Here is a 23,585-nt window from a genome sequence, read left to right on the forward strand (position 1 = left end):
AACAAAGATGAAAGTGTGGTGAAGAAATGAAAAGTGATAAAATTAGATCAGAAAAATGGAATGCCACAGATTTGAAAATAGCCACAGGGTAAATTAAGATAGGAGAGGAGCTGAGCTTGCCTACATGAAGGTGTAGTTTGAATTGTATTGAAGTGTCAGATAAATATAAAAAACCAGAAAAGTTGACCCATGCCTGCACCCTTTGCTAGAGGGACACAGGGGAGCAGAGAACTTGGGGGTGGGAGAAAGGAAGGAGAGTTGGGGAAGAGTAGGTGGGTGGCTCTGGAGTGCTTCTCTCAGGACGGCCACCCTAAGGAGCAAGGATGTCTGTCGATTGGCACAGCTCTTCCACCGCCAAGCCCTTCTTCTTGCCATGTCCCAGAACTGGCATCGCAATGCAGCCCTGCTGCTGGAGCGTGTGGACAGCGGGACCTTCAGTTTGGGGAAGATGATTACGGCTAAACCAGGGAAAACACTGATTCAGGTGTTACACAAATATGGCATGAAGATCAAAACCATCCCTGTTTATGGATGTGAAAGATCCAATATGCAAATATACATGCCCACTTTAGCCTTCAGAGTAACCGTTGGTGACATAACCTGCACAGGTGAAGGTACAAGTAAGAAGCTGGCTAAACATAGAGCTGCAGAGGCTTCCATAAACATTTTGAAAGTCAATGCAAGTATTTGCTTTGCAGTTCTAACCCCTTAATGCCTGACCCTTCCAAACAACCAAAGAACCAGCTTAGTCCTGTTGGTTCATTATAGGAATTAGCTATTCATCATGGCTGGCGACTTCCTGAATATACCCTCTCCCAGGAGGGAAGGTCTGCTCATAAGAGAGAATATACCACAATTTGCAGGCTAGAGTCATTTATGGAAACTGGAAAGGGAGCATAATAAAAACAAGCCAAGAAAAATGCTTCTGAGAAATTTATTGCCAAATTCAGTAATATTTCTCTAGAGAACCACATTTCTTTAACAGATATAGTAGGATATTCTTCAGGATGTACTTGGCATTTCTTGAGGATTTCTCCTGGTGAAAAGATCAAGCAACTGATAAAAAGCCACCTTAGTATTCCAAATACAGATTATATCCAACTGCTCAGTGAAATTGCCAAGGAACAAGGTTTTAATAGAACATATTTAGATATAGAACTGAGTGCCAATGGGCAGTATCAGTGTCTCACTCAACTGTCCGCTAGTCTCATCACAGTCTGTCATGGCTCTGGGATCTCCTGTGGCAGTGCACAGAGTGATGCTACTTACAATGCTTTGCAGTATTTAAAGATAGCAGAAAGAAAGAAAACTTGGAGCAACTTAGAAAACCCTCGAGCAGCACATAAAAAGTTGGTCTTCCACGCCTTCCCAAGTGAAACATTTAGTATTGGAATTTATGTGTTGTTTCTGAACCTCTTTCATGGATTCCATCAATACTACAGATTTAATTATCTCCTAGTTGTTACTACACTCTTTTTAATGGCTTCAATTTTGTATTGGTGTATTGTATTTATAAACTTTGTACCATAGGCAGAGTGTAGCACCTGTTTAACGTCTTGTGCATAAAAGGAAGAAACTGCATGTGATGATGATGAAGATGGTGAAATAAAACTTCTAACAACAGTCTTTCATACTGGTACTTAACCTCTTCTTGTGCAAGGCTTTGAAAAGGGAATTTGAAGGAAGCTCCTTAGAATTAGAGTGTTGAGGAATACACTAACAAACTCTTATTGAATGTGATTGTTAAATGTCAGGGAACATGATTATCTGCTCTGTATCTGAATTCATGTAATAAAGAACTGTTATTAAAAAAAAACAAACATCATCTCAACATTACTTAGTGTAAATTGGTCTCAGGAATAGGTCTCAGTTTGACTAGCATTCATGCCAAAGCACTGAATTTAGTTGCTGCATTGAAAGAAAAACTAATTACAAGGAGACTGAAGAACTTTTTATTGCCAATAAAGGCTGTTTTTCTTTCCCCCCAGAATCAACATGAGTTAAGCTGTTAGAGCAGATAGGGATGCTATTGTGAACTTGCACCAGATTTCAAAGATTAGTTGAGCAAGTAATTATATGATAATCAACTAATTCATGTAGGGTAGGTCTGTTTTGCAAGGCAATCCCATCCATAACTTATGTGATGAAAGAGGATCCTGGAGAGACCCAAGATGATGGGGGATAAGGTAGATGTTACACTCACCTCCTTCCATGACCAAACTGGAATTACAACTAAAATATAGAACATTGTGAATAGTCAACTGAAGACTGGCAGAATAAAAGTCTTATAACCAAGGATTCACAGAATAAGGCACATTGAGACTGGTAGGAAGGGCAGAGAAGCAAAAACTGCTGGGCCTGTCCCACAGTAGGCTCTAGAGGGATATCTTAGCTGCAGAGATTGCCCCTGAGGAGTGTGAAGTCTCAACCCCATGCTGGGCTTCCTGGCCCTGAGCACCAGAGCTGGAAGACGTGCCCACATAACATCTGGCTGTGAAAATCAGTTGGGATTCTATCTGACAGGGAGAGAAGAGAGTCAGCTAAACACATAGGCACTGTTTTAAAGGGCTAACACACAAAATTTCATTCACAGACATTCACCCTGTGCTCTGGTGGAGGGAGGGTAGAATGTACTGGAGTCATGTGAGGAGAGACTGGGATTTGCAGCTCTAGGGAGAGAGCTGAGGGGGTAGCCACTGGGATCCCTCTGCTGAGTCACTCTCCTTCATCCCTGAACTGACATCATTTTCTTCAGTGGAGTACTAGTCTGCTTATGGCATCAGCCTGGGAGAATGCAATAGGCCTACCCTGTGGAATCACTGTTGCCTCACTTTGTTGAGCTTGGGCTTCTGGCAGAATCTAGGACAGTCTTGAGTTGTGTAGCTCTAGGATGGGGGTCAGTTTTCAGTTGGATGCTAAATCACTGAAGGCCCTGCCTTCACAGGGCCAAATCTTTGCCTATTTGACTCTGATAAACTCTACTGTCCTCACCCTGACAACTCCCTCAGACCTCACCCCACCATAAAGGTCTGTGGGCATCTGGCAGTGGCAGCTAGACTCATTATACCCAGGGACATTTGCTGAGTGGCCTTAGACCAAACACTAGCACTGAATTTGAACCTGTACCAATCTGGTGAGTCTACCTTGTGACTCACTGATAACCTACCTCATGCAACTTGATTACTACCAGAAGCTTTTTCAGTGACTGAGCCTGTCAGGCAGCCAGCAGGTTGAGACAGGCACAGGTAGATCTTGGGGTGCTTTGCACTTCTGCTGACCTTCCCCTGGGCCTTGTTCTGGTAAAAGCCTGCCTTGGTGCACAGCTTGGTCCTTCTTATGCACACTGAGGCCCAGCAGAGGCAGCCATAAACTTTGAATTGTTTGTAGCTCAAAACAGGTTGCCCAGGGCCAGTCACAGTCAGCATCTGACATTGGTTACACCAGAGTCACTCCCAAAAGGTTCCAGATCCAACACACCCAGTGGCCAGCTTCAGATGACATCAGAGCAGTATCACAAGTGGCATGTCCCAAGGGAGATTTTGGCAGGCACCAGACCCTGCCGAGGCTAATTTCGATTTGTGAGGTCAGTACCTGCACAGCAGCTTGTACACTGTCATGGTCAGTCAGCCTGAGGGTTGACCTCACACATGAATGGGCCAATAGCAGTGAAGACTCAGTTACAACAGAAGGGCCCACATAACCTACCCAAGGGTCATTCCTGGAGCACCCAGCTCAGGTGATCAAGGAGACTACGGCACTGGGTCTCATCGGACACCTACTACATAAGACCACTCTGCTAAGACTGGGAGTCCTAGCAGATCTATCTAATATAAAGAAACAAATACAAAGAGGCAGCAGAAATGGGGAGACAAAGGAATAGGCCTCCGATGAAAGAACTGGGGAATTCTCCAGGAAAAGAACTAAATGAAATGGAGGCCAGCAATTTATCAGATGTAGAGTTCAAAGTAATGGTTATAAGGATGCTCAACAGCTTGAAAAAGGACATAGAAACCATAAAGGATGAGTCAGAAATGAAGAGTGCAATACCTGAAATGAAGAATACAGTAGAAGGAATCAACAGCAGGTTGAATGAAGCAGAGGATCAAGTCAGTGGTTTGAAAGACAAGGTAGCTGTAAACATTTAACCAGAGCAGGGAAAAAAATTCTTAAAATGAAGATATTTTAAGGGTCCTTTGTGACATAATGAAGTGTAACAACATCGTTGTCATGGGGTACAAGAAGGAGAAGAGAGAGAGAGCAAGGGATTGAGAGCCTATTTAAAGAAATAATGACTGAAAACTTCCCTCTTCTGGTGAAAGAAAAATATACGTGAATTTTGGAAGCCCAGAGAGTCTAAACAGTATGAACTCAAATAGGCCTAAACCAAAACATATTACAATTAAAATGGCAAAGGTTATGGACAAAGAGAGACTCTTAAAGCAAGAGACAGCTAGTTACCTAAGGGAGCACCCATAGGACTGTCAGCTGATTTCTTAACAGAAAAAATTCAGGCCAGAAAGGATTGGCATGAAATATTCCAAATGATGAAAAGCAAGGACCCACAATCCAGGCTACTCTCCCCAATGAGGCTACCATTTAAAATTGAAAGAGCAATAAAGAGCTTCACAGGAAAGTAAAATCTAAAGGAGTTTGATACCACCTAACCAGTATAAGAAGAAATGTAAAAGGTTCTTGAAGAAGAAGGAGAAGGAGAAGGAGAAGAAAACAAAACAGGGACATAGTTATAAAGTGGAAGTGAATATGTACCTATCAATAATCATTCTAAAAGTAAATGTCTTAAATGCTCTCATTGAAACAGGGTAGCAGAAGGGATAAGCAAAGACATACATATATATGTATGTATATATATATCAGTATATATGTCTTAGTGTATATATATATATATATATAAGTATTAGTATATGTATGCATGTGTGTGTATATACTAAGAGACACACTTCAGAATGAGAGATACAGATTAATAGTCAAGGGATCCAAAGATATTTCATGAAAATGGAAATGAAAAACTGGGGTAGCAATACTTGTATCAGACAAAGTAGACTGAAAAAAAGCCATAATGAGACAAAGAAGGACTTTACATAATGCTAAGGAGTTCAATCTAATAAGAGGATATAACCCTTGTAAACATTCATGTACCCAACAAGGAGCACCTAAATATAGAAAGCCAATCTTGAATCTTGGTGAACATAAAGGGAGAGATATAATATAGTCATAGTAGGGAATTTTAAAACCCCATTGACATCAGTAGATAAATCATCCAGACAGAAAATCAATAAGGAAATAGTAACCTTAAATGACACATTAGATCAGATAGATATAAATGGTAACTTCAGAGCATTTTATCCCAAGTGCACATAGAACATTTTCTAGGATAGACAACATGTTGGGACATGAAAACGAGTTTCAGTAAGTTTAATAAGATTGAAATCGTATCAGGCATCTTGTCTGACCATAATGGAATGAAACTAGAAATCAAAGAAAAAAAATTAAAAACACAAAGACATAGAAGCTAAGTAACATGTAACTAAACAATGAATAGTTTAAGAATGAGATCAAGAATATTATCAAAAGATGTCTTGATACAAATTAAAATGAGAACACCCAAAGTCTATGAGATACAGTAAAAGTAGTCCTGAGAGGGAAATTCGTAGCATTAGTCCTATCTCAAGAAACTAAAGAAAATCTTAAATAAACAATCTAACTTTACACTTACAAGAACTAGGGAAAAAAACCAACAAACATAAGCCCAAAATGAGTAGAAGAAATAATAAATATCAGAGCAGAAATAGATAAAAAAAACCCTAAAAATAAAAATCAATACAAAAGACACAGAGACAACAGTATGGTGATTATCAGTGGGAAAGGGGGGTAGAAGGAGGTAGACTGTAAAGGGGGGTAAATGGTGTCAGAAGGAGACTTGACTTTGGTGAACACATAATACATTATATAGATGATGTATTGTAGAATTGTACACCTGAAACATATAATTTTATTAACCAATATCACCCCAATAAATTCAATAAAAATTTTTTTATAGAAAGATATAGGATCCTGAAGTCACAAAGGGGAAAGTATAGATAAGAAGTCTGAGGAACTTAGTAAAGATGAATTTATCCACATAAATGAGGAAAATGTTTTATGACAAAAAGGTTTAAGATGGTTTAGAGGAATTAACTCCTCGCAAAAATTTTTATGTTAAAGGAACTCTTGGAAATAGATCAGAAGGGCAAAGGGTGAAATGTTGGAAGCCGAACCAGACTTGGAAAGAGTTATGACAGTTTGCAAAGTCATGGAAAAGATACTTAATTCCATATCATAAGTTATCTGAGAAAAAGAAGGTGGCAAGCACTGTGTGTACTCTTAATGTTTAAGGTATTTTACAAAGAAATAAAACACTTTGATTCTCAAAGTTTCTTACATTTTAAATTAGAAAATAGTAAACATTATACAATATTTTTTATTTCCTTATATATTTATAGCTGATGGTAAAAGAGTTTTTAAATATTTTGATAAAAATCTTAAAGATCACAGAACAATTGCAATTTTTTCCCTTTGGTAAGATTGTTTTCTCTGTTGGTTTCAGCTTTAGGGTTATTTTTATGAACCTGCACTATAGTGCCAAGTGAGTGCTACCTTTGTAAAATAATATGTTTTCCATAACAACTTAGGATATTTTCCAACTTGATAAAATGATGATAAAGATCATTAGTATGAATAAACTTGAAAGTGTAAGTAGAGGATGTTTGGATGGGAGTAGTAATAGGCAAAGACTAGCATTATTACTGTGGGAGTGAGGAAGGTGATTGGATATTTAATTTGGAGTGTGGTCTGTTGCAGGCATTAAAACTGTTTAAAGCTTCTGCTTAATCTTTGAGATTTTTGCAAAATTTTTTTTAATCCTCACCCAAGGATTTTTTTTATTGATTTCAGAGAGAGAGAGAGAGAGAGAAACATCGATGGGAGAGACAAATATCAATCAATCGGTTGCCTCCTGTATACTTCCTGACTGGGAATTGAACTGTCAACCATTTTGGTATATGGGCAATGCTGCAACTAACTGCTGCCCAGCCAGGGTGAAATTGTTGAAAATTTTAAAGCACACTATAGGATGATTAAGTTTTTAATATAGATAAGTTTTAAATGATTAATTATACTAATTCGTTTATTTAGCAAACATTTACTGAGTTTCCGTTAATGTTGGGCATTTTTGTAGATAGGCTTGCAGCAATAAGGAATAAACAAAAAATCTCTCGAGACTTGGATACACTTTAACCTGTCTTCTGCTTTGAGAAATATTTCTAATCCTTTAGAGAGTCTTCATTTAATTAGGATTCTGTTGAGAGAAACTAGATTGTTTTTAATTTTTGTATAACTCGAATAATTTTTGCATAAAAACTGATAAATTGATTCCTTTTTTAGATAGTCTCCAAAATTGAGTTAAAAATTAATGTTTTCATAACCATGGTTATTTGTTAGCAGATAGATCTACCAGAACAATGGGATATTTCATGGTACAACTTCAGAAATGTGTTTGAGTACTTGATTCTGTAAAGATATTCAATGGGTGTGCTGCAAGAATTTTTCAAACATGCAATACCTGACTATTTAGTCAGGGGCACTGACCTCTTTTCCCTTAGTTTGGCAAGTGAAAAATGACAAGAGCCAAAACAACATTAGCTGTCTGGTGTGAATGAATGAAAAGTATAAGTATTTTTTTGTCAGGTTGCCAAAAAAGATTTTTTGGTGTGCCACAGAATTTTAGTAATTAGTTTATATGTGCCATGAGATGAGAAAGGTAGAAAATCTCTGCCTTATATCACCCTCAACTTTGGAGTAAAATTTCTATAGTGGCTATTATGGACATACCTGCTGTAGTAGTGCAGAGAAAGAGAGTTGTGAATTCTCCCTTGTTTAGGAAGTTGGGTGTGTGGGTTGTGTGAGATGGCATTATTAAAGAGTTGTAACTTGAGCTCAGTCACAAAATCTGAGTAGGCATTTGCTATTGAATTAAGATTGGAAATGCTTGAGCACGGTGCACAATGGTCCAGAGGCATGAAACTGCCTGAGAGATTGGGTGAACTACAGGTCATTCATAGCAGCTAGAACATTTGCTTTTGAGATGGGGATGTAATGGGAACATGAAGGCAGGAAACGAAGCAGTATAGACCAGATTTTGGAGAGTCATACATTTAGGCTTTTTTCTGGGAAGCCTTTTTCAGAGCTGTGTGTGGGTGCATGTGTGTCCCCTCAACCTCTTAATACCTTCATTTCTTCATTTATAAAGTAGAGGTGTTAACAATATTTATCTCATGAAACTTCAGGGAGGCTAAATTGAATTCAATCTGTTTAAAAGTTGAAAACAGTGCTAGACAGAGGGCAAGATTCTTGATAAGTGTTAATCACTAATTATAATGGTTTGGGAGCCATTGCTTTAGGTCACCTAAAAAGCTCAATAGTGAGGTAGTTGATAGAAATAAGAATCACAGATGGTTAATAACTATATGGAAAGATGATTCTTCAGAATTTAAAAAAATGAAACATTTGAAATTTAACAATAAGGTAACAGTTTTTGCTTATCAAATTGAGAAAGATGAGAAAAAAAATCTTCCTACCATGTTGGTAGAGAAGTTCTTGAGAAACAGTAAGAATTCACTATATTGAGATATATGTACATACATATATATATATTGGAGGAATACTTTTGTTGGGCAGTCTGGTATATCTATAAAAAATTTTGAGTTCTTGTGCTCTTTAATTTCATGATTCTACTGGGAATTGATCATACATATATGATCATGCACAAACACTTACATACACATACTGACATATATAAACCAACTTACATGTAAGGATAACTATAATTGGATAAAAAGCTAGAAGTAATGAAGTCTCCATTAATACAATACAATAAAAGATTCTGCAGTCACTATAAAGAGTGAAGTAGATCATTGTATAATGAGACATTTCCTAGATATATTAGGTTTAAAAATAGAGAAAATTTTTATATCTATCCATTTATTTGTGTCTTTGCTAGTCTAAGAGAAAATAATATCTCATTTTAATAAAATTTTATTTATTGATTTGACAGAAGGGGAGAGAGAGAAATATCAATTTGTTGTTCTACTTATTTATGCATTCATTGGTTGACACTTGTATGTGTCTTGACCAGGGATTGAACCTGCAATCTTGGCGTATCAGGAGAATGCTCTAACCAACTGAGCTACCCGGCCAGTGCAAATGGTATTTCATTTTAATTTTAACTTCACCTGAGATTGAATATTTAATGGTTGTTTGTGGTTTTTGTTAATTTTCTATTGAGGTGCTACTCTTAAGTGGATTCTAAGACTGCTTTATAGGTAAGGTATTCATCATTGATATTATTCACACAGACTTATTTTCTCAGATTGTCTTTAGGTTTTTACCTAAAGACAGCCAAACAAATTTTAATTCAGCTTTTTCATGAGGATTTGTTTCTGTTTATGGTTAAAAGACTTTCCTACCTTCTAGTATCTTCATTTTTTCACTTTGTTTTTATTTTTTTTTTAATATGTTTATTGATTGTAGAGAGAGAAAGAAAGGGCAGGAAAGACAGAGAGAGAAACATTAATGTGAGAGACAAACATTGATTCATTGCTGGGGATCAAACTCGCAACTTAGGTGTGTGCCCTGACCAGGAGTCGAACCTCCAGCCTTCTGGAGTATAGGATGGTGTTCCAACCAACTGAGTCATACTGGTCAGGGCTCAGTTTGTTTTTATTCTCTTTGAAATTTATTTTGGTGTCAAGCATAAAATGGTGATTGAAGTTTTTCACCTTAAATCATTACTGGTCATATTCTAATTCTTAAGTATACTTTGGACTTTGTAGTTAAAATTTCATTTTATAAATCTATTAATTGCCATGCCAGTCATATATTTTAGTTGTACCTTTAATATATGGTAGGCCATATTTTTGTTATTGTTACTATGAAAAGTAACCTTTTCTTGGATATTTTTTTAACATTTAATTTATTTATTTTTAGAGAGAAGGGAAAGGAGGGGAGAAAGAGGGAGAGAAACATAGATGTGTGAGAAATACATTTACTGGTTACCTCTTGTAAGCCCCCAATGGGGGGCTTGGCCTGAAACCCAGGCATGTGCTCTGGCTGGGATTGAACCAGTAACTGTTTGGTTCACATGCTGGCACTCAGTCCGCTGAGCCACACCAGCCAGGGCTTGGATATTCTTTTTACGTTTATTCATCCAGATGTCCTTGTTAATGGTTCTGTCTCGTTTCCCGTAACCTCATCTTCCCTATTTTGTGAAGAAATTGAGTTCTTCATACTATTGATTTTTTTTCTGTTTGTATATCATTATCAGCTGTTTTGCGCTCTGAAAAGTTTGGTAGTTGTTTGCATAATGATTTTATATATTTCTTATATTTATCTTTAGAATTTTGTTCTAAACCCAATTGTGAATTGGATTTTTCCCATTATATTTTTACTAATTAGTACTGTTTCATAGGAGTGCTGTTGCTTTCTTGAAGGTTAAATTTTATAAAGAATCATTCTATTGAAATGTATATTTTCTTTTTCTTTTTAAAATTTTTTTAAGGTTTTATTTATTTATTTTTAGAGAGAAGGGAAGGGAGGGAGAAAGAGAGTGAGAGAAACATCAGTGTATGGTTGCCTCTCATGTGGCCCTTACTGGGAACCTGGCCCGCAACCCAGTCATGTGCCCTGACTGGGAAATGAACCAGAGACCCTTTGGTTTGCAGGCCTATGCTCAGTCCACTGAGCTACACCAGCCAGGGCTGAAATGTATATTTTCTAATACATTACAGTTTACTGTCTTGGACTTCTCAAGTAGACAAGCATATTATCTGTAAAAAATAATTTTGTTTTGACGTTTAAATTTTTTGTTAAATTTATTTTTAGAAGAGAAGGGAAGGGAGAAAGAGGAGGAGAGAGATATCAGTGTGTCAGAGAAACATTGATTGTTGTCTCTTGCACATTCCTGGCTGGGGACCTGGCCTGCATCAGGTTACTACCAGGCATGTGCTAAGACCAGGAATCAAAATGGCAAACTTCAGTTTGTGGGAATGATGCCCAACCCACTGAACCACACCAGTTAGGGTGTGTTTTTTACATTTTACATACACTTTTCTCTATGGATAGTGCTAATGTTAGCACTTAATGGTAAATATTTGATCTTGGCTGTCAACTTCAATTGATTATAAATTAATACTTGAACTTGAAATTGAGAATAATTCTGATAACATATCCATAGTTTGTAGGACAGATTGCTGTGATTGATTAGTAGCAGATGATTAGTGCTGGAAGGTAAGCCTTATTAGGAAGTGAGTGTTAGGAACAAAGGATTTAATTTAGTATTTCCTTGTTAATTTGGCTAATTATTTTCATAATACTTGTGAAAATCACATATGGTCAGATGGCATGATTATTAAAAAAAACTTAAAAAACCATTTCTTTGGAGTATATTACTAAATAAAAATGACCTTCCTCGCTCTGGCTGTTGTGGCTCAGTGGATTGAGCACAGGTCTGCGAACCAAAGGGTCCCTGGTTTGATTCCCAGTCAGGGCACATGCCTGTGTTGCGGGCCAGGTTCCCTGTCAGGGCACATGCCTGGGGAATGTGCAAGAGGCACCCACACATTGATGTTTCTCTCCCTCTCTTTCTCCATCTCTTCCTTACTCTGTGTAAAAATAAATAAATAAAATCTTTAAAATGTAAAAAAAAGGATCTTATGTTAAAATGTGAAGAAATCTAAAATGGCTACCATCATTTAGCATCATTTCCCATAGTTTCAGTAGTATGTTAATAAATGTTATCTTTCAAAGGGTTTCTGTGGCCAAATATGTTTGGGAAATGCTGGGTGAAACTAAGCAGTACCGGTTTCTTTAGTTGTGGACTTCTTAATATTTAATAAATTAACAAGCATTGTTAATCACTGAAAAAAGATTTATATTTCCTATATTAACTTGATGACAGAATTTTCCTTAGAACATCTTGCAGATTTTGCATAACAAGTACTGAAAAATGTAAAATATAGCATTCAGTTAATAAAAAAGTGGTTGAGAAATTACTAAATACAGCAGGTCCTTGAATGACTTCATTTCATTCAAGATAATTTCATTGTAACGATGAGATGCCTTAAAGAACCTAACTTATGTCAGTTAGCCTATAGTAAACTTAGTGTCATTATACCTTGTTACATGTGAAGTTGTAGAACCTATTGATGATGTTAGGTGAGAGCTTACTATGTAATATTCTAGAGCCTATGGTTATCCCAGGATGAAAAGAATTGATTTAGAAAGTGATACTGACATATATGTGAGTTAATTGCTATTAATGACTGTAAGTGAAATATAAATGAAGTGCTACAGAGGAGTGATGTATTCTAGTAGGTTATCAGCAAAGGCCTTACTGAAGAGCTGCGCTTTGAAGAAGCAGTGGTAATTCATCAGGTAGACATCATTCCCAGTAGGAAGGAAACAGTTTGAGAATGGTATGGTTAGAACTTCAGGCAGGAGTCAGAAATGACTTTACTCCGTAGCCAGAATGACTGTTTTCAGAATTCAAATCTTCCAGCTGCCTCCTAAGAATAAATTGAAGAAAGTACAAATAAATGGAAAGATAGGAAGACTCAACATCATTAAAATGTCCACACTAATCAAAACAACCTACAGATTCAGGGCAACCCCCATCAAAATATTGATGGCATTCTTTCCCAGAACTACAACCCCTATGTTTTGACAACTAAACTTAAAGTCATGACTAATGGGCCTGTTTGCATCCATCTTGTTTGAGACTCTCTGTGCTCCTGGACTTGCGTGTATGTTTTCTTCACCAAATTAGGAAGGTTTTTTTTTTTTTTCACTATTTTTTCAAGTAGGTTTCCAGTTTTTTGCTCTTTTCTTCTGGAACCCTTATGATGCAAATGTTGGACCTCTTTAAGTTGTCCCAGAGGCTGCTTACACTGTCCTCGTTTTTGTTGGATTCTTTTTTCTTCTTGTTGTTCTGATTGGTTGTTTTTTGGTTCCTTATATTCCACATCATTGATTTGATTCTTGGCTTCATCCACTCTACTGTTCCCCTGTAAATTTTTCTTTATTTCAATTAGTGTATCCTTCATCTCTGACTGGATCGTTTTTATGCTGTTGAGGTCCTCACTAAGTTCCTTGAACATCCTTACAACCAGTGTTTTGAACTCTGCATCTGATGGATTGCTTATCTCCATTTTGCTTAGCTCTTTTTCTGGAGTTCGGATCAGTTCTTTCATATGGGCCATGTATCTTTGTCTCCTTGTTTTGGCAGCCTCCCTGTGTTTGTTTCTGTGAATTAGATAGAGCTACTTTGTTGATTCTGCGTCTTGGTAGGGTGCCGTAAAGTAGGTATCCTGTAGGGTCCAGTGGCACAGCCTCCCCTATCACCCAAGAATGATACTTGAGAGTGCCCTTTGTGTGGGCTGAGTACACTCTCCTCTTGTAGTTGAGCCTTGGTTGCTGTTGGCAGATCAATGTGGGGGATTTACCCAGCCAGTGTCACCTTCAAGGGCTGTCTGTGACCACTTACCACCAACCTCAGCCCTCAGTGGAGGATCACCTGTGCAGGGACAGGATGGTGGTGCTCCGACATGGTCTGTAGCTATTAGCTGGGTTCACTGGCCCTGGGGTTTCCCAGGAGGTACAGGCTAAGGTCAGCCCCCATTTATGTTCTGCCCAGGGCCACCCTGCCTTTCTGAGATGGCTGCTACTTGTTATGGTCTTGGAGATTCCCAGGCAAAGCCAGGCTGTGAATGTAAGGTGCTAGCTTCGGGCCTGCGGCTCAGTGAGGCCAGCCGCTGCTTGTTGATAACGATTCAGGAAGTTGTATGAGCCAAGATCAACCCTTCATATGGAAAAGCAGCTTGGGTAGGCCCATAAGTTGGGTAGGGTGGAGTCTCTGGAGATCTCCAATGAGGTCAAACTGGATCCCCAGTTTGATGTGGGTCAAACAGTGTTAGCCAGTTTGATGTAGTCTCAGATATGACATCAGCTTGCTGGGTCTGTAGGAGGAAGGTTTAGAAAAGGGACAGTGGTCTCTGCCCACCTTTCAGTCTGGGAGAAAGCTGTCCCCCCAGCTCTCGACTTGATGCCAGATACTTCAGTTCCTCCTTGTATACCACTGGTGCCTTTCAAGCTGCTACCCTCGTGCTGGAGTTCAGAGGGAGTGAGTCTGAGTAAGTCTGTGCATGGGTTTTTTAAGAGGAACTGCTTGGGGCTTTAGCAGTTTCTTCCACCAAATCAATCCCCACTGGTTTTTGCAGCCAGAAGTTGTGGGGACTTATTTTCCTGGCACTGGAACCCTGGACTGTGGGGCATAGCGTGGGGCTGGGACTCTTTGCTCCTGAGATATCTCTCCCTAATTTTTCTACCACAGTCGGCGTGGGACAAGCATGTTTTACATCTATGCCCCTCCTACCAGTCTGAATGGATGTAGTTTCTTTAATTCTGTAGTTATCAGACTTCCATTCAACTCAATTTCTGATGGTTCTGAGTGATGGTTGTTATATATTTTTGATGTAATTTTGATGTGGTTGTGTGAAGGGTTGAGCCATGTCTGCCTGTGCTGTTATTTTGACTGGAAGTTATTTATTTTTAGAGGGAGGGAAAGAGGGAGAGAAAGATCAATCATTTGCCTCTCACACACCCCCAGCCAGGGATCTGTCCCACAACCCATGCTTTTGCTTTGACTGTGAACCTAACTGGTGACCTTTTGGTTCACAGCCCATTTCTCAACCCACTGAGCCACACCAGCCAGGGCTGTGCATAACCTTTGACTCCCCCAAAACATAACTAATAGCCTAGTATTGATTGGAAGGTTTTACTGATAACATAAACAGTTGATTAACACACATTTAATGTTATACAAATTATATTCTTAGACTAAAGCTAGAAAGAAAATGTTGCTAACAAAATCATAAGGAAAGAAAAATAACATTTATAGTATTTATTAAAAAAGAAATCCATGTGTAAGTGGACCCATGTAGTTCAAATCCTCATTGCTTGAGGGTCATCTGTATTTTTCTGTTTTTAAAAAGCTCTGTTGTAGAGATATAATTCATATACTATGCAGTTTTCCTATTTAAAATGCATAATTCAATAATTTTTAGTATTTTCACATTTGTACAACCACAGTCAATTTTAGAATGTTTTTATTACACAAAAAGAAATCCTGTACCCATTAGCAATCATTATCCCCCACACCCAGCAATCAGCAGCCACTAATCTGTTTAGTCCCTGTGGTTTTGAAATGTGTATCCAGGGTCAACAGAAGAGATTTGGTGGATGATACTATGTCTGTTTGTAAACAAGCATATAAATGGTTTGGCATCAAAAGGCAATGTTTTAGTCTTTAGTATTTTGTTTTCTATTTGAGAGGGAGGGTGGGTGACGTAGGAAAACAGGGTTTTGTTTTAAACCAAAGAAGGAAATTTCATCCTGGAATTTTTACCACTCGAAAGAGTGTCTACTGAAGTATATAGTGGTGCCTGATATTCTCATCTAGGTTTCTTAATTTCTTCTGAGTCATAACCAGGTGCATGTATTTGTTTTACTCATAATTTTAATGTATTTCATTTTTATTTTTTATTTTTTTAAAGTATACTTTATGCTATTACAGTTGTCTCATTTTTTTCTCCCCTTTATTCCCTTCTGCCCCGCACTCCCCTCCTACCAGCACCCCACCTATTAGTTCATGTCCATGGGTTGTACATAGAAGTTCTTTGACTTCTCTATTTCCTATGCAATTCTTAACCTCCTATTTTGTACCTACTATTTGTGCTTCTTATTCCCTGGACCTTTTCCCCACATTCTTCCCCCTCTCCCTCCCTTCTGATAACTCTCGATGTGATTTCCATTTCTGTGGTTCTGTTCCTGTTCTAGTTGTTTGCTTAGTTTGTTTTTGTTTTAGGTGTGGTGGTTAATAATTGTGAATTTGCTGTCCTTTTACTATACATGTTCTTCTTTTTCTTAGATAAGTCCCTTTAATATTTCATATAATAAGGGCTTGGTAATGATGAACTCCTTAACTTGACCTGATCTGGGAAGCACTTTATCTGCCCTGCCATTCTAAATGAAAGCTTTGCTGGATAGAGCAATCTTGGATGTAGGCCCTTGCCTTTCATGACTTGGAGTACTTTTTTCCAGCCACTTCTTGCCTGTAAGGTCTCTGCTGAGAAATCAGCTGATAGTCTGATGGGAACTACTTTATAGGTAACTGTCTCCTTTTCTCTTGCTGCTTCTGGGATTCTCTCCTTATCTTTAATCTTGGGTAATGTAATTATGGCGTGCCTTGGTGTGTCCTCTTCAGGGTCCAGCTTATTTGGGACCTTCTGAGCTTCCTGGACCTCCTGGAAGTCTGTTTCCTTTGCCAGATTGTGGAAGTTCTCCTGCAATATTTGTTCAAATAAGTTTTCAATTTCTTGCTCTTTGTCTTCTCCTTCTGGCACCCCTATGATGTGGATGTTGGAACATTTAAAGTTGTTCTGGAGGTTCCTAAGGCTCTCTTTAATTTTTTGAAATCTTGTTTCTTCATTCTGTTCTGGTTTAAACATGGTTTAAATTTTTTGAATTCTTGTTTCTTCATTCTGTTCTGGTTCAACAGAATAAACATGGTTTAAATTTCTTCCTTCTGGTCCATATTGTTGATTTGAGTTCTGATTTCTTCCCCTTCACTGTTGGTTCCCTGAATATTTTTCTTTATTTCACTTTTCATAGCCTTTACTTTTTTCATACTCAACCATTTCTGTGAGCATCCTGATTACCAGTGTTTTGGACTCTGCATCTGATAGGTTGTCTCTTCATCACTTAGTTATATTTTTGGGGCTTTGATCTATTCTTTCATTTGGGCCATATTTCTGGGTCTCTGTTTGCCTCTTAGGTTTTTAGGGGCAGATTCTTAGGTATTCACCAGGGCTGGACAACCCGTATCACAGTGTTGTGACACTGTATGTGGGGGAGAGGTCAGAGAGGGAACAGTGCCACTTGCTCAGCTGTCAGCTGGCTTTCAGTCACTTACCCCACTACCCACAAGTAAATTGGGCCCTTCTCGTGCTGCTTCATGGGTGTGTGGGCTTGTGTACATTCTAGAACCCTGTGGGTCCCTCCAACGAACTCTCCTGTAAGGCTGGGAGTTTCTCCTGCCTTGTACTTCGCCCACAGGTTTTTACAGCCAGAGGTTTTGAGGCTATATTTCCCCTTGCCGGAACCCTTAGTTGCTTGATCTGTCTCACTCCCCGATGTTTTTCCCGGTTTATCCACATGCAAATGTGAGACCTCCTGGTCCACCTGTCACAGCCCTGCCCACCTGGGTCCTTCAGCCACTGCCTTGCCATGAGTCCTCTCCACTCTGGCTGCCCATCTCCGCCCCTCCTACTGGTCTGAATGAATGTTTCTCCTTTAACTCCTTGGTTGTCAGACTTCATACAGTTAAATTTTCTGGCAGTTCTGGTTATGTTTCGTTTTAAATTTGTTGTCCTTCTTTTGGTTGTGCGAGAAGGTAAAGTGTATCTACCTACTCCTCCATCTTGGCTGGAAGTCTCATGTTTATTTTCTTAAATATTTTTTGTAGTACAATTTGCGTCGTTTAAATTCCAAATCAGTTCTTTTTTTCTTTTTACAACATGTAAGTCAGTGATCTTTTGTGTTCCAGCTTGCAGAGAAATGTGATATCAGGCTAGTTCTTGTTTCTTATATGGCAAACAGTATTATCTTAGTGAGGAGTTAGGTTTTATAATCAGCTCACAAAATGAAATGTTACATAGTCCAAATTATCTGAGAAAATCCCTTTAAGTCACGTATAGACATACCACCCTTAGTAATGTCATCAATACTAATTTTTTCCCTGTAACATTGAATAAGACTAGTTTCCTTGGTTGAGCACCATGTATAATGTCTAGGGACAGTATTGTAAAGTACATTATGTTTACACACTTGGGTCCCTCTTAGTGCAGGGAAGTGCTTTCCTAATTTGCTTTGCAGAGTTAATCTCCCATTTTCCTTTCTTTGTGGAGCATAACTCATTAAATGGTTTGGTAGGTAGAGTAGCTTTTACTGTTTCTTTCCTTTCCTTTTCAGTGTTTATATAGTTGAATTCACTTAGGTTAATGTGTCTTATTAATTAATGTTCCTCCTTTTGTTTTCTTTTGGAATTCTGAAATTTCATCAGGATATATCCTTTTTTGTTTTTTCATTTCCTCTTTGATATTTGGTGGGCCCATTCTATCTCAAATATTCATATTTTTAGTGTAGGAAAATTTTCTTTTATTTCACCTCTCAATTGTCCTTTCCTTAGGGGATGCCTCTGAAATTGCTGTTAGAGCTATTTGTTCAGTCTTCCATGTCATATAAAATATCTTTTCCAACTTTTTGACTTTTTTTTTGAAACTGATCGAGAACTTTATAAGTAGCCTGTCCAATAAAATTTTTATTACTTATTTGTTCCCAACTATTTTCTCATTTCTCCTTTTCTTGGCCATCCATGTTTAGTTATTTGCATCTATAGTGCCTCAGGTATCTCAAGATACCACCAATAATACTTTTTAGAAGTTTCTTTTCTGTAAATTATTAATTTTTTTCTGGAGTAGTGGTTCTCTTTATTCATCTTGTACTTTCTCTTTCACAATAATTAATTTCTTTCAGAAGCCTGGGGTCCTTGGTTGTCTTTTAACATTTATGAATATCAGATAATAGTGATTACCATAGCTAGGTATTGTGTTTCCTCTGCAGATGTGTAAGTAGCTAGATTATTTTTTCTCCCTTAAATGTTTCTCCCTTCAGTGGTGACACTCTGGGAGCCTTAGGTATTCACCAAGGCACTGTATGTGGGGGAGAGGTCAGAGAGGGAACAATGCCGCTTGCTCAGCAAGATTCATCAAAAGCAGCCTTTCTTGTGTTCTTGCTTCATGGATGAGTAGTAGACAAGGAAGCTGGAAGGTAGAATTCTCACACTTGCTGAAGTGAAGAGACGTTTAAAGACCAGAAATGAAACATGCTAGTGTCTTTAGCTCCTGGATGGAGTTGTCTCTGCTTTACTTTTTTTTCCCTCTGTGTCTGTTTTAAAGGTCTGAAATAATTTCACATTTGACTTTACTTCTCTCTTAGGCTCAAACCTATTCCAAATAGCAAACATCCCTATAACATGGCTCACTTTTCATTTGAAGAGCAGCAGATTTCTAGCTTTAATCGAAGACCAAAAGCTGTTGATGGTGATTGTTCTGTTCAGTTTTAAATGAGTTTTACATAATTCTCAAGATATGTTAGTAAATTCTCAGTAATTGTTTATTGAGAATACTTACTAGCTATGATTATTATTATTATAAATATATATGATCCTCTGCATTTTGTAATAGAAAATTGATTTTTTAGAAATAACATTTTTTTAAAAATAGTTGACATATATTTATCTCTTCATTTTCAGTTTGTGAGTTTTGGCCTGAGAACTTCTTTTGTTGATTTTATATTTTATTTTACTCTATTTGGCATTGTTTATTTTATTGTATATTTGCATACTTTGGGTTGAAAATTACAGCTCTTGGCGAAGTTGGGAGGGATACTGAAAATATGCCAGAAGAATATAATAATAATGCTATTTTTCTCTTTTCTTTTTTGCTTTTTCAGTTTGAGCAGAAAACTGGTGCAGTTTTTGATGAAATTGTAGAGAACTGTAAGTACCATTTTAGAAAAAAACAATCATGTATTTAGATAGATAATATATAAGTCTAGATAGAGCATTTATAACAGCTGATTGTCATGATCCAGTTTGATTTAGTTTAAATCTCATGACGCATAAGTAATTTTCAGCAAGTTAATCTGAATTGTAAGTCTTGCTCTTTTTTTTAAGTAAATATTTCATTCTCACAGTTAGTAAGGTTGAGATGTAGCCACACTTTGTGTATGTGTGAAGTATACAGAAGTTTATATACCACTTAATAAAGGTTCCTACTTTGTTTACAGAGTCTTTTAATTTTCTCTTTATATTTTTCCATGGTACGTCATTTTCTTAAACAGCAACTGTTTCTTATATTTATAAAATTAATACATTCAGTTTTATAATACAAAAATGAATAAAACAAAATAAAAGCCTTTGTCTTTATCATTCTCCAAAGATAATCCAGTTTTAAAAGTTTAATATATTTTCCCAATTTTTTTCTGTGAATATATGTAGGTGTGGTTTATGTTCGTGTGTAGGGAATTATATGAATTCTGTTCTTTTTTTCATTATACTGCCTAGACATCTTTCTATGTCATTATCTTTCTATGTCATTAGGTTTGGACCTATTTGTATCTTTTCTAACAGGTACTCAGTATTTTGTTGCATGACTGTATTATAATTTTACCAACTTCCTCTTTACATATGTATATTATTTTTGATTTTTCACTATTACAAGCAATATTGAATATGTATTCCTATACACATCTTTGTTTACTTGTTGAAGTGGTTCTGTAGGATAAATTTTAAGAATAGAATTGATGAATGAATCATCATCACAGAATATTTGTATACTTGTTTTTGAAGGGTAAATTTTGTCTCATAGATTCCTAAGTCAGGAGAAATGTGCATTTCTTTTGTTTTTTTTTTAAGTTTACTTCCCCCAGTAGGATATGTGAGTATCATCTTTCTCTTTGGAATTAGTTATCACTGTTGAGTGATAACAGTTTTTTAGACTATACATTGAGAGGTAATGAGCACTACTGACCTTTAGTGGATTTAGTTTTTTTTCCTTGCGTGCAAGAAAGTAAATTAGGCTCCAGCTAGCTTATCCAGAAGAAACTTCAGAAGTATGTTGAAGTATTTCACAGAATTTAAGGAGGAGGTAAAGAACAAATTTCCTCCAGTGAACTCAGTGAGAGGAGATCATTGGTCTGCTCTGTCTGTGCTGCCAGACAGCAGTTATACTCCAGTAATTTACTCTTTCTGTATATCCTTTTTTTAAGAGAGGAAGGGAGGGAGAAAGAAAGGGAGAGAAACATCAATGTGTGGTTGCCTCTCACACACCTCCCACTGGGGACCTGGCCCACAACCCAGGCATGTGTCCTGACTGGGAATTGAACTGGTGACCCTTTGCTTTGCAGGCTGGCACTCAATCCATTAAGCCACACCAGCCAGGTCTATATATCCATTTTAAATTTCAAGTTCCTAGGAAAAAGCTTTTGATTGTGCCAGTTTAGATCTGATGTTTATCTTTGAGCCAATCAGTCATTTGTGGTCAGGGAAAATAGGGTTAGAAAGTAAAACATGGCTGTTAGGAGATATCATAATATCCTCAGCCTCTAGTATTTACTTTTATCAAATAGTTTTTGACTACCTTCTTCTGGATGTGCCTTTGCTCAAGCCTGTATACTGGTAATAGAAATTAATCAAATAGCTTTCTAATGAAGGTTTTAATTTTGAGGCTTTGTTTGTTAAAAATGTTGAATAACAACTAACTTAAAGTGGTAGCAGGAATCTTTTTTTTTTATTTTAATCATTGTTCAAGTACACTTTTCTCCCATTCCATCCCACCCACCCAACCCTCCCCACTTCCTTCCCATTACCACCCTCCCCTTAGTTTTTGTCCATGTGTCCTTTAAATTTGTTCCCGTAAACGCTTCCCATTCTCTCCTGAAATTCCCTCTTCTCTCCCCTCTGGTCACTGTCAGTCTGTCCTCTATTTCAGTGTGTTTGGTTATATTTTGTTTGTTTCTTTGTTTTGTTGTTTAGGTTCCTGTTAAAGGTGAGATCATATGGTATTTGTCTTTCACTGCCTGGCTTGTTTCACTTAGCATAATGCTTTCCAGCTCCATCCATGCTGTTGCAAAGGGCAGGAGCTCCTTCTTTCTTTCTGCTGCATAGAATTCCAATGTGTAAATGTACCATAGTTTTTTGATCCATTCGTTTACTGATGGGCATCTAGGTTGCTTCTAGCACCTAGCCATTGTAAATTGTGCTGCTATGAACATTGGGGTTCAAAGGTTCTTTTGTATTGGTGTTTTAGTGTTCTTAGGATATAGTCCCAGCAGTGGAATTGCAGGGTCAAAAGGCAGATCCATTTTTTAGTTTTCTGAGGAAGTTCCATACTGCTTTCCATAGTGGTTGTACCAGTCTGCAGTCCCACCAACAGTGCACTAGGGACCCCTTTTCTCCACAACCTCTCCAACACTTGTTGTTTGTTGCTTTGTTTATGATGGCCATTCTGACTGGTGTGAAGTGGTATCTCATTGTGGTTTTAATTTGCATCTCTCTGATAGCTAGTGATATTGAACATTGTTTCATGTGTCTTTGGATCTTCTGTATGTCCTCCTTGGAGAAGTGTCTGTTCAAGTCCTTTGTCCATTTTTTAATTGGGTTGCTTGTCTTCTTAGAGTGGAGTCATGTAAGTTCTTTATATATTTTGGAGATTAAACCCTTGTCTGAGGTATCATTGGCAAATAGGTTTTCCCATAGAGTTAGTTCTCTTTTTATTTTGATACTGTTTCTTTAGCTGTGCAAAAGCTTTTTATTTTGATGAGGCCCCATTTGTTTATTCTTTCCTTTATGTCCCTTGCTCTAGGAGACATGTCAGTAAAAAAGTTTTTGCGTGAAATATGAGATTTTCCTACCTACGTTCTCTTCTAGGACTTTAATGGTGTCAGAGTTTATATTTAAGTCTTTTATCCACCTTGAATTTATTTTTGTATAAGGTGTAAGTTGGTGTTCGAGTTTCATTTTTTTGCACGTGGCTGTCCAGTTCTCCCAACACCATTTGTTGGAGGCTATTTTTACTCCATTTTATGTTGCTGCCTCCTTTGTCAAATATTAATTGACCATAGAGATTTGGGTTTATTTCTGGGCTCTCTGTTCTGTTCCATTGGTCCATGTGCCTGTTTTTATGCCAGTACCAGGCTGTTTTGATTACAGTGGCATTGTAGTATAGTTTAGTGTCAGGTATTGTGATCCCTCCTACTTTACTCTTCTTTCTCAAAATTGCAGCAGCTATTCGGGGTCGTTTATGATTCCATTTAAATTTTTTTAGTGTTTGTTCTATGTCTGTGAAATAAGCCATTGGTACTTTAATAGGAATTGCATTGAATGTGTAAATTGCTTTTGGTAGTATGGTAGCAGGAATCTTAAAGCAGCAACCAAACTGCTTGTACTTGGTTCCCTATACCCAACATTTGGGGATTGTATTTCTGGTGCCTAGTGCTTTTCTGCTCTAACCCCATAAATGTTTTTAAGTTGAAAGTTTACAAGCAGGGTATTTTATACCAAATGTTGAATGCAAATAGTGTGGTAAAGATTACCCTCTATCTCCCTGTTTCTGGTAGATTTTCATTAAGGGGCTGTATGAAGACTCTGGAGGCAGATCATTAAAGGGCCATTGAAGGTTCCAGAGGCAGCTTGGAAGGGGAAACTGGCATCTCTCAATGAAAGGGATTCAGGAACATAGATAACTTACTTAGGAGATAATGAAGGTGGGCTACTACTGCAGCGAGAAGGAGATTCACTATTTCTTACTCAAATAATGTGTGAAAATATCTGGTGTAATTCTAGACCTACTATGTAT

At 37.5% G+C, this 23,585-nt stretch overlaps 1 protein-coding gene and 1 pseudogene across 10 annotated transcripts in view; both read left to right on the plus strand.

Annotated features, from left to right (window-relative positions):
• The window catches only part of ZMYM4 (zinc finger MYM-type containing 4), a 142,232-nt gene that overhangs the window by 39,019 nt on the left and 79,628 nt on the right, over positions 1-23,585 (plus strand). For all 10 annotated transcript variants that reach the window (XM_045858567.1, XM_045858569.1, XM_045858573.1 and 7 more), the window contains one exon: positions 19,681-19,726. In XM_045858567.1, coding sequence (XP_045714523.1) covers positions 19,681-19,726 — 46 coding nt within the window. The remainder of the gene's footprint in view (positions 1-19,680; positions 19,727-23,585) is intronic.
• On the plus strand, positions 374-19,291 carry LOC123831636 (annotated as a pseudogene).

The sequence above is a fragment of the Phyllostomus hastatus genome, unplaced genomic scaffold (assembly GCF_019186645.2).
Source record: "Phyllostomus hastatus isolate PE091 unplaced genomic scaffold, TTU_PhHast_1.1 phas_scaffold_182, whole genome shotgun sequence".
Taxonomy (NCBI): domain Eukaryota; kingdom Metazoa; phylum Chordata; class Mammalia; order Chiroptera; family Phyllostomidae; genus Phyllostomus; species Phyllostomus hastatus.